The sequence below is a fragment of the Galleria mellonella genome, unplaced genomic scaffold (assembly GCF_026898425.1).
Source record: "Galleria mellonella isolate WM207_F2 unplaced genomic scaffold, CSIRO_AGI_GalMel_v1 utg116, whole genome shotgun sequence".
In the NCBI taxonomy this organism is placed as follows: domain Eukaryota; kingdom Metazoa; phylum Arthropoda; class Insecta; order Lepidoptera; family Pyralidae; genus Galleria; species Galleria mellonella.
Genome location: NW_026441978.1, coordinates 2,532,531 through 2,545,359, shown reverse-complemented (window position 1 = coordinate 2,545,359; position 12,829 = coordinate 2,532,531). Strand labels below are relative to the sequence as shown.

Below are 12,829 nucleotides of genomic sequence, written 5' to 3'. Positions count from 1 at the left end.
TAGTATTTCAATATTACTTTATTTTATACCTATATTTAATTAGTAATTCAATTTTAAATTGAAATTATTGTAGAAATTTTAAAATAATTTTAATTAAAAACAAAATTATGCAATTAGTAATAAAATTTGCTTAAAATTATTTCAAATAGTTGAACTTCTATACTCTAATAAAGACCAACACCATTGAGAAACTAATTGCGAGGGACTCGAACGCTTACTAATTTGCTTGTGAAAATCTGTAATTGGCTCTTTGTTTCTATCATTGCTTTTTATAATTGTAATCGTTAATATTTATTAATTAATATTAATTTATACGATAAATGTGTTTACATACTCATACAAATATACACTTACATACACGTGCACACAAATAATTATTCTTACACTTTACATTTTCTTTGCTTTTGTTATACAATATTTTACTCTGAATATTGTCGTTGTAAACTTATTGCAGTACACACTAGTAATATGTACATGGATAACTATTATTGGCCTAGGATATTTAAATTCATTACATGTAATAATTGCTGAGTTTTTTTTTTATACAACTTAGAATGGCAAACAAGCTGACAGTCCACCTGATGGAAAGTGGTAACCGTCGCCTATAGACATGAGCAGTACCATGGACATAACAGAGTATACTGTTTCGCCTATGATACCCCCCATGCGTTGCCATTCGTGAGGACTCAGGTGTTATTCCTCTGTACCCTGTAAATTCACGCCATATCCCACCCTTCAAACCGAAACACAGCCATGCAAACACAACCGCTTCACGGTTGAAACACGAATAGGACAGAGGTACCTAAGCAAACGACTTTTGTACAAAGTCTCTCTCTAGTAAAGTTAAGAGAGAAGTTAAGAGTTCTGGTAGAGTTTAACGCTATTGTTATTCTTAATACTGAAAATAACAGAAATACCACATTGATGGTTAGTTGATTAGAATTATTTTGTTTAATTCTGTTTACCATTAGTACTCGTATGCGTGTGACTATTAAAATTCGAAGATTGACTACTATTGTTAATAAAAAAAGGTCAACAACCTTTTATATGAACCTTTTATAGAGGAAAAAAAAATGTTGCAAAACATGCGTGGTCGAAATGGCGTTCGGAGATTGATGCCTTATATGGAAGGTTGACGAACTTCTGGTAATAATAATAATACCCAATCTTCGTGTGTTGGCAGTTGCAAGCATACTAATAGTAACGAATCTAAACAAAATAATACTAATTAATTAACGAGTGATACCGACATCCGCAAAATATAACATTATTCACTAAAATGCTACATTGTTTAGATCGTGGATGGCAACGCCAAGACAGACGTCACTAACAGAAAGGAGCCTGGTCTGTTTTGTGGGGAAATCGAACAGCCTCAGACGTTCATATCGGAGACCAACTTCGTGAAGATTGTGTTCCACGCCGACAACTTCACAGATCAAACTTATTTCAGTTTCGACTCAAGGTTAGTAGGACACGCAGGTACTAGAAATTAAGAGCCTTCATACACGCGCCGCACCGCCACGTGCAAAACTTCGCGTTTCTCGTCAAAACTCGGTACGAGACTGTTAATTAGTTAATCTTTAGTTAACATTTCGAATGACGAATTAAGATTAAAAATTGTTAACGGATTAATTTACTTCCGTTAACTTTGAATAAATCTGTTAATCGTTAACTAAATATGTACTTACTATTGCTATTTTCCAGAAGGCACTATTTGAATTTGACCTGAATTTGATCTCTAATTATTATTACAGACTAATGATACGTTCTTTTTTTTTATTAAATTTTTAATTGTTTATAGTTTACACCAATATTTTTTTTATAACTAAATTACTAACACAACGATTTATAAAATACAATTTCTGTTACGAGTTAATAATTTCCGTTAACTTCCATTAAGTCTTCTGAAATTAACGATTAAAGAAGTTAACTTTTGTAATAATGGATTAATGATTAACAAAGTTAAATAAGTAATTATTTAACGATGCCCAGCTATGGTTTTCAAATAGTACAGGTCAAACTTGCGATCAACACTGCGTTCTAATGCGGCCGAGCACGGTAATGCGCGATGATATGCGGTTGAGAGATTTGTACTGCGTTACATGAAAACCTCGAGGAGTTTGTTCGTGGAGGCGCAGCATATGTATTTTTAAGAATCGATTTTTTTTTATACAACTTAGAATGGCAAACAAGCTGACAGCCCACCTGATGGAAAGTGGTAACCGTCGCCTACAGACATGAGCAATACCATGGACATAACAGAGTATACTGTTTCGCCCATGATACCCCCCATGCGTTGCCATTCCTGAGGACTCGGGTGTTATGCCTCTGTATCCAGTAAATTCACGCCATATCCCACCTCACGCCATATCCCACCCTTCAAACCGAAACACAGCCATGCAAACACAACTGCTTCACGGTTGAAATACGAATGGGACAGAGGCACCCAAGCAATCGACTTTTGTACAAAGTCTCCCTCTGGATATATATACATTCAACTGACGACTGCAGTAGTCAAGTAAATATATAATTTGACATCCATTGTCACAGTAAAATATACTAAAAAGGAGCAAAAAAAGATTTTTCCAAATCATGATGATTTATTTTATTTTGTTATGAGGTAACAAACAAAAACAATTATACAACCAAATTGAGATCCTCCTCTTTTTTCGAAATAAGTTGCAAATATATAACATTTTGTCAACTAAGTAAACAATATTCTAGTTCAGTGGAGAGATAATCCTGCTTAGGTAGTATTTATTAGAATAATTTCTTTTTTTTTTTTGTTCTTACCTTATCATTTAATATAGTGGACTATTTTAGGACTTTTTAGCAAGTAACATTGTCCAATGCATCTACAATCCAATAATTTTACTATCGTCATTAACAGTCAGAAAAAAAAATATTATTAGGTAATTTATTTTGTATAAATTTATTGTATATAATTCTTTTATTATTCCATTGTCAAATAATTATGAACTATATTATATTTTGAAATAATTTTTAATAATTATGAACTCTAGAAATATCTTTACAGAGCAGAACAGCAATTCGAAGTGTACTTGCGATATGGCCAACATCCAGAATTATACCCAAATCGAAGAGGTGAAGTGATAGCGGGGTAAGTGATAATCATGTTATTTCTTTACATCCAAAACCCAGTATGTATAAAAATATATAAGTATATATAGTCTTGTTGTGACCACGACGTGGTCCAATCCACGTCGAAACGATATAAAAGAAGCAGGTATGTAGGTACTATTTCTGTCTGCCATCTGCCCATTTCTATTTGTTCTCCTTTAACCAAAGGTCGTCTGTAAGAGATTGCCCTAGCGATAAGACCGCCTTTTGTACCTTTATGTGTACATTTTAATCTGTATTTTTGTTACTGTATTTTACTTGAATTATTCACTAATCATTGTATATTTTTATTTATGGTGCAATAAAGAGTTAAATAAAAATAAAAAATAAATACTATTTTGCTGCAAAAAAATTTTATCGATAGTTTATTTAAAATATGTTTAAACAACGCGAAAGTTTAAACCTAGGACTTACTAGCACGCGATAGGACATCACTGAATTGTAACTAAAAGATCAAAGTTTAGTAAATAATAGGAATGGACGCAAATGTGAAAACTATTTATGGCTCAACACAGATGTAATTTGACTATGTATTTTGTAAGTTTTCCTGTAACTATAACTGTAAGTTTTTGAGGCTGTACATTAAGTAATTAAAAAAATCTTCTTAAAGCTTCTAATACTTCAGCATTAAATGTTGACAGTCTCACACATGTTAATGGTAACGAAATTAAACAAAGTATATCTACATAATAAGTAATATAGAATTTTACAAAATACCAACTATATTAACAGAATGGACCATCTTTTCCTTTTTCGTGGGTGTCATAAGAGGCGACTAAGGGAATTTAATAGTCGAAGGATGAGCAACAGCGTCCCTCTTAAAAGATCACCAAAGCCTAACTGCAGTTACCAACCTGCATGCCAAGCGGAGCAACTACTAGCAAGACCTGCCCTTATTGGGGAGTTCTATGTTCAGCAGTGCACAGTTAATGACTGTCATGATAATGATGATGATCCAAACATCTTTACATATTTCGTAGTCATATATATATAATAGTATATATGTAAGTAATACTAAATAAAGTAGGATGCCTTTAAAATCCTAATATTATTTTAGATAAAAGACAGAAACTCTATCATATTAAGGTTGAATAACGTGCCCAAGCATGCCATACAAGACCCTAGGGTGGCAGAGGTGGGGATATAGCTCCCCTTATTTAAATTATCTGCAAAATTGCAAGTCTACTTCAAAGAGAGGGTTAGACGTACCGTTACGTGATGGACATTTTGGAGCAAATCGTTCGTAAAAGCTATTTGGCATTGTCTGAATTGAGTTTTGGAGTGATCAGTGGAGTGTAACGAGCGTGGAGATATGACTATTAGATTGGAATTTGATTTTGTAAAATATTTGTATGCTATGCAATATTCTTGTATTAGGGTCGGCGCTTTGTTTCTTGGTAGATGAAACAAATTCCGTTTCGTTCCATGTAATATACAATTTTGTGACTCGCTTGCTTAAATGAGCATTATTAATGTGAAAGTTTAGAAAGATAGAATGGTTATTGTTGGAATGAACTTTGGCATATAGATAAATTATATTATTATACTTGTGCATAGGACAATTTTTATAATTGAGGTTTTTTCAAAAGATTATAGAATGGGGTTCTTCAAAAAAAGGGGTAATGATGTTTCTTCAGATTAGGCAACGTATTGCGAGTATTCTTAAGCTACGATAACTGCTTACCATCAAGTAGGCCGTATTCTTGATTACAACATCAATGGTATAAAACAAGTACTTGTAATTTACATATTTATTCTTTAGATAGATGAACTAGTATGACTTCATGCTAAAAGTATTCTCTTCCAGTCAACCTTAGGAAAGTGTTAGAATTCAAGTTAATAAAGCTTAGAAAACAGATCGGTTGGTACTTTTTTCACTAGCTGTATGAATAATCCTACCAATACATTTGGTCCATTTTAGTACAGAATATCAGCAAATATACAAATTACAAACAAAGGCCCATAAATCTCACATCTATCTTTGGTAACATCTAAAGCACCTATAATACAAAGATTCATTGGTCCCTTACTCAGCTAACCCTATCTTTAATTCTACTTGATTACTACGCATAAGTCAGAGAGCACAATAATAGCTTACCGCGATTTATTCGCCATTTCGGTCACGTACGGCTCGAAGTGCTAGCCATTTGGTCGCCAGAAAATGATTCTGGGACGTTGGCGACATTTTGGGGATAAGCGCCTTAAGTAATTGGCGAGTTTGTACTGATTTATTCGAGCGATGAGATGATTTGTTTTATTCTGCTCACTAGTGTTGCCTAAATCGATTTACGATTAATCGGTAGTTTTGAAAATCTAAATTTTGATTGATGTATCTATCATCATCATCATGTCAGCCGTTAACTGTCCACTGAACATAGACCTCCCCCATAATGGAGAGTATGGATGTATCTAAACTATTGATTAATTATTCATTCATAGCCTATGATGTTCTATTCCTTGGTAAAGACGGGGAAAGGCCCTAACTGCTTTTTACTCCCGTTTTATGGAATCGGTCAAATTTATCTCTCCATCCCTTATAAAGTTTGTCGCGACTTTTTTTAGATTTGCAGTAAACAAAAGTAATCTGGGACGTTGAAAAAGCTCACTTTACACGTGTCATAACAGGATTTCCCTTGCACAACCCGTCAAGTTTAATTTGGCTCTCGCGCTGTGGGTTAAATCTGTGCCTCTAGTGAGAAAAGGTTCAATTCAAAATGGTCACTTTTCAGGAGAGCCAAAAAACTATTTTAAATAAAGAAAAAAAATTCTACTGCTTTTATTATTTGCTAATTGAACAAGTCAATGATTGCATTTATAGTAATTTTTTCTCCTCTTTCTTATGAAATTGTCGGTTTTTGTGTAAAACCTATAGTTTTAAAAATAATTCTATTATACCTAATCACACTTAACAAAAATATTAAAATTATCATGTGAAAATAGTTTTAAGTTGAATTAAAACTATTTTATTGAAGTATTGAAGAAAAACAATATTTTACGCTATAAAAAAATAATCGCTATTAAATGGTGTAAAAGGGTTCAAATCGAACTGATTCATTTTACACAAAAATAAATTCATATTTAAAGGGTGGTTCTAAGTATCTTATCATTTTTGGCACTATTTTTGTAAAATATTGTAGTTTTATTTCTAATTATGACTTTTTTACCACAAATATTTTGTTAATTGTAGCCTTTTACATGTTTACTATCTCTATTGTTTTTAAAGATATCGTTACGATTCTTATACCATTCGAAAGAGAAAAATTTGCTTATTTAAAGTAGCCTAAAAAAGGAAAAGGCTATAACTTGAGTTATATCCTTTCTCACTAGAGGCACAGAAATATTAATGAACTAGTTTTTTAATACCCCTAACCAACTTTAGATACTGATCTTTGCGTACCTATAATTTTATATGTAACTTATATGTCGTATCCAGTCCTACTTCAATGTTACTGATTTTATTGATTGATAGTTTTTACATAGTGATCAGAATAAAATACAAAGTTCTCTCCATTTCAAATAAAAGCAATATTGAATGGATTTTTATTTGTATACCAAATTTTATGACGATTGCTCGAGTCGTCAAGGTGTCAAGAACTACAAACATGAAACTTACCTACTTATATATTAAGTATAAGTAAGATTTTTTAATCGATAATCGATATGTTTTTTTTCGATTATTAATTTATCAGTGACTCCATAGAACTATCGATTGATAAATCGACACCCAATGATTGTTACGCAACACTACTTCTCAGATTCGTGATTGACTAAGAAGCTTCTTGGGTCTCCACTTTGATTCATTCCAATGTATTATTAGATTGAATGGATTGATTAATTTGGATTGAACAACTATCTTATTCAATCTACTAATAGGTATCAACCTAACTAAAAAAGAAGGAGTACATAACTCCTTCAGTTGTAAACCGATTTGCTTTACAACTAATGGGATTGGTTTGGTCGGAGACGGTTTGGAATTATGAGATAACAAACAAAAAAAAACATCCGAATTGAGAACCTCTTTCTTTTTGAAATCAATTGAAAAATCAAATATGTGCTACCGAAAATCGGGCTAATCCGGCGTTAGCATTCCATACCCGGAAGTTTAACGCAAACTTTTAAAATTTGAAAGATTTGGGTCAGACAAGCTGGCCTATTTTGTCTATGATATTTTTTTATCTTGATGGGTGAAAATAGAATGGTAATCCCGCCTACGCTAATGGGATACGTTAGCGGAGCACCAGTGAAAGGTGATACATGGGAATAAAAATAGGCCAGTTAGCCCATCATGATGAATTCATCAGAAATTACCCAGTTACCAGGGGGAACCGCGAGGAGATCGATCTGGGTGGGTACATTGCTAGCAATGGAATTCTCAATCTCCATTACTAACAATTCCTTTCCCCCCAATTTTGTTTATAATTATAGTAGCAATTAGCAAGGTAGATTAATTTAATTTATTAATCTGATAGATTCTAAGCATTCATAATAAGCATCCTAATTCTAAGTCCATGGTCTTTGTATTAAATGCACCTTTTCTTACAGGTCATACTGCGAGCGTGTCTTCCGAGATTGTAGACTGCAAACCTGTTACGTACAGTCAGCTGCTTATCCTGGAGTATACCCGAGAAATCTGCATTGCAGGTATTTATCTTTACCCTTCCTTTCCCGTAAGTGTCGTAAGAGGCGACCAAGGGTACTTTATGGTCGAGGGATGAGTAGCAAATTCCCTTTTAAAACATCACCAAAGTCTAACTGCGGTTGCCAATCTGCCTGCCAACCGTGGTATCTATTGGCAAAACCCCCACTAGGGATGGATGTTAAAGGTAAAGGCTGATGATGTTGATGATTTTTTTTCTATGCAACACATGAGAGGTACCATGAGCCAATGCATTCTACGAGTATATTATCGTCACATATTAGCACAGAGCATTGCATGATAGTGATCATGGTGTCGCATGAGTATCACAGTGCACTCTCTGATGTCACCATATGTCATGTTATCACGCACTGTAAGGTACTATTTATGTCTATGCCTATAGATACGTAAGGCAACCATACTACTTTCCATCAGGTGAGCCGTCGGCTTATTTTCCGTTCTGAGTATCGTAAAAAATGTAAGTACAATTGTAAACATTATCTCGTCTGAAACAGGAGTGCTTCCTAACCTGGGCTAAAGGTGTGGCGTCGCGAGATCCTAACACCAGTGCTCTTAAAAAGAAGTATAACTCTGCCTCTAGGTCTTTCAAAAGAGTTATAGCCACAGCGAAGTCAGAGCATATTAGTAGAATTGGCAAGAGACTGGCTAGTTTGCCCTCTGGGACTCGAGCTTTCTGGTCTCTTGCCAAAGCTGCACAAGGGAATTTCTGTAAGTCATCTTTTCCACCTTTGCGCAGGGAGGATGACTCGTTGGCCCAGAACGCTAAAGAAAAGGCCGATCTTCTTGGATCCATCTTTGCGTCAAACTCGACATTGGATGACGGGGAGAAACCACCACCGACCATCACGTGTTGTAGGAGCTCTATGCCTGACATTAAATTCACGCATAGCTCAGTGCGTAGAGCACTTTTCTCCCTCGAAATCCATAAGTCGAGTGGGCCTGATGGTATTCCTCCAATTGTGCTTAGGACGTGCGCACCAGAGTTGGCTCCGGTTCTTACGCGTCTTTTTCGGCTTAGCTACTCATCGGGCATAGTCCCAAAGTTTTGGAAGACTGCTCTGGTGCATCCGATCCCTAAAAAGGGAGATCGCTCAGATCCAGCTAACTATAGGCCCATAGCTATCACTTCCTTATTCTCGAAGGTTATGGAATCCATCATTAACCGTCAACTGCTCCGGTACCTAGAAGAGCACCGGCTGATCTGTGATCGCCAGTATGGCTTTCGACAGGGACGTTCGGCCGGTGATCTTTTAGCTTACTTAACACACCGATGGGCAGTGGCAATCGAGAGTAAGGGAGAGGCCTTAGCAGTTAGTCTGGATATTGCGAAGGCCTTTGATCGGGTGTGGCATAGAGCGCTGCTTTCAAAGCTACCTTCATTTGGGTTGCCTGCGAGACTGTGCATTTGGGTCGCCAGTTTTCTCAAGGAACGTAGCATTAAGGTCGTAGTCGACGGTACATGCTCTGATTTAAAACCTTTGAATGCTGGTGTCCCGCAAGGCTGTGTCCTATCTCCGACTCTGTTTCTTCTGCATATCAATGATATGTTACAGATAAGTAATATTCATTGCTATGCGGACGACAGTACAGGAGATACATTATATACCGGTCATGCAAAGATCTCGCGGGCACATACCGATGAGTACCGGAATAGACTTGTGTCTGAAATCGAAACTTCACTCCATCAAGTTTCGATCTGGGGTGAACAAAATCTTGTCCAATTTAACCCCAAAAAGACACAAGTCTGCGCGTTTACCGCAAAAAAGACGCCGTTTGTCGTATCTCCTCACTTTCAGGGCACTTCCCTTGATAAAAAGTCAAGTCTAGGAATTCTGGGCGTTGATATATCTTGCGACGTCCAGTTTTGCGGTCATCTGGAGGAGAAGGCTAAGATAGCTTCCAAAAAGTTAGGAGTGCTCAATAGGGTGAGACGATATTTCATGCCAGAACACCGCCTGAAATTATATAAAGCCCAAGTCAGGCCGCATATGGAATACTGTTCTCACCTGTGGGCAGGAGCGCCACAGTACCAACTCCTTCCGTTAGACCGCATTCAAAGTCGGGCGGCTCGAATTATCGATAGTCAACGCCTTACTGTCCGACTTGACCCATTGAAACTGCGCAGAGATGTTGCGTCTCTGTGCATCTTCTACCGAATTTATCATGGGGAGTGTTCTGAGGAATTGTTCGGATTGATACCTGCTGCTGATTTTCACCACCGTACAACCCGCCACAAACTAAAGTTTCATCCCAATCATCTGGACGAGTGGCGGTCTTCCACCGTGCGTTTTTCAAGGCACTTTCTTCCACGCACAACCATTCTTTGGAATCAACTTCCAGCAGCAGTATTTCCGAACCGATACGACAACATAACCTTCAAGAAAAGAGTATATTCCTTTTTAAAAGGCCGGCAGCACACCTGCAATGCCGCTGGTGTTGTGGGTGATCATGGGCGGCGGTAGTCACTTGCCATCAGGTGGGCCGCATGCTCGTTTGCCCCCTGTGTTGTAAAAAAAAAAAAAAAAAAAAAAACAGTCTGACTTCACACCTGATAGAAAATAGTAACCGTCGCTTTAAATTAAGTAATTAATTATTGATTATATACTCTTTAAGTACATTTACTAACAAAAAAATAGGAGTGTCACGTGCGCGTTGCCAACCCTGAAGAAACCCTAATATACCCTTTTTGAAGACTCCCATACTGTAGCTATCATAGTATTATAATATATGTAACTGTAGTCTTTAGGGAAAACCTATGTCTATATTATATACATATACATCGTATTAAAAAAAAAATATAAGTTTTAAAAATAATAATAATATGTTTCTTATTTTTAATGCATGTACTGATTATAGTGCATACAATTCTCACTTTATTTCGTTCTCATTTCATATTAACTTTTTTTTCATTTCATTTCGTATTTCGAGGTTGACTGGAAGAAATTCCTTTAATAATGGGATAAGTCCGCCTGTGTACATTTTTGTATAACCAAATATCTATAAGTGAATATTCAAAAGCATATAAATAAATAAATAAATAAAGCTTTTTTTCATGATCTCGGTAATAATAAAAATATATTTTGTAAGTTTATTATTTATTAGCAAATCCAGACGATCTCTAATTGGCTCTGAATAAATATGGAATATTTTTGTACAATGTACAGAATATTTATTTTTTAATATTAAAATGTATTTTTTTTTTAGTTTCTTGTTTGTTTGTTTCTTTATCAATTATGCTTAATATTCTTTTGAATAATTGCTTTTCTTTTTTATCTTCTTATTATTATTAGTCCACATAATGTATGAAATAATACACTTTATGTTAACAGATGATATCTCTATGAATAATAGCTCCATTCAGCATTTAAAATGGCGGTCTAAAACTTAATTAGGCAATTTGTTTTCAAATATTGTACCAGCAAATTTAATCCCTTGGGGCGTAATACTTCAGTTTACTGTACTGAAAGTAAATCCATTACTTCAACATAATGGTCGCAGTTCGAGTGAATTATCGATAAATGGGCTTAATTTATAATTAACTTTCTGGTGCAATTAAGAATTATTAAACAGCCTACGATGGTACTGATCTATTTTTACACGATATCTTTGACAATTGTTAACCGATTTTGTTGATTTTATTTATTTATTTATAATTTATTGTATACAAAAATTACATTGTTATAATTTATATTAAATGAAGATGTACAACAGGCGAACTTAACTCTGTAAGAGTTCTCTTCCAGCAAACCCTGAGTGGAAAATAGCATTAATTACCAGCGGGCAATGTACGTACATTAAAATTGTTTCATATAGAATTTTGTCAAGTTTTTATTTTAATAAAATTATTTATTGGATACTAATGTACATATATATTAAAAGTGTTGCTTGTGTACTTTATGTGTATTTCTAATGTGTTATGTATAATTATTTTAGTATATTGTAATAATTATGTCACATATTTATCACCGCATCTGCCCTTCATACGCTTTTTGTTTTTACCTTATGGTTAGCTGGTAGAGAATACCATATGGCATTAAGCTCGCCACTTGTACATAGTTTTATTGTGCAATAAAAAATAAATAAATAAATGTCATAATACATATTCAATCTAAATAAATATTATAAATAGGAAGAATTTTACTTTTTGTTTGTAATAAACAAATTCAAAAAATACAGAATCCGATTTTAAAAATTCTTTTACCGAATAAAATGGGCTGTTAAATTATTTAAAAAAAAGTATGAGAAGTCGAGGCGTTGCTAGTTATTAGTATTAAGCTAAAAAACCTTTCCATCAGGTAGGCCATCAGTTTGTTTGCCATTTTAAATATTATAAAAAAAATATAATTTCCCGATAGCTTGAACGTATGGAATTCGAATCAGAATCTCATAATTTATAATGTAATCATAAAAATATTTATTAAACTTGATAATAAATCAGCACAGCCATGATTACATTCTGAAAATCACTTATTGTAAATAATCCCAACTTATTAAGTACAATATAAAATATGAAATATGCACAATAAATTACTATAATACTTTACGAGACGTGTAATGTAATGGGTATTAAAAATAATATTAATGGTTTAAAATATTGTACGACATAATTTTTTTTATACAACTTAGAATGGCAAACAAGCTGACGGCCCACCTGATGGAAAGTGGTAACCGTCGCCTATAGATATGAGTAGTACCATGGACATAACAGAGTATACTGTTTCGCCCATGATACCCCCCATGCGTTGCCATTCCTGAGGACTCGGGTGTTATTCCTCTGTACCCAGTAATTATTATTGTCTTATTTAATTTTTATTTATTAAAATAACTTTTTATCATCATCACCATCTTCATCAGCCTTTAACTGTCCACTGCTGAACATAAGCCTCCCCCTTGGTATGTTTTGCCAGTATTTGTCCCGCTGGCAATCGCAGTTAGGCTTTGGAGATGTTTTAACAGAGACGCTGCTGCCCATCCCTCGCCCTCACTAAGTCGTCTCTTACGACAACTACGGGAAAGGAAGGGGTGGCCTAT

The 12,829-nt window shown here is 34.8% G+C and overlaps 1 protein-coding gene across 1 annotated transcript in view; it reads left to right on the top strand.

Annotated features, from left to right (window-relative positions):
* The window catches only part of LOC113513971 (uncharacterized), a 149,939-nt gene that overhangs the window by 123,539 nt on the left and 13,571 nt on the right, over window positions 1-12,829 (top strand). The window contains exons 4-6 of the mRNA XM_052894132.1: window positions 1,296-1,462; window positions 3,038-3,121; window positions 7,684-7,782. Of these exons, the coding sequence (XP_052750092.1) occupies window positions 1,296-1,462; window positions 3,038-3,121; window positions 7,684-7,782 (350 nt within the window). The remainder of the gene's footprint in view (window positions 1-1,295; window positions 1,463-3,037; window positions 3,122-7,683; window positions 7,783-12,829) is intronic.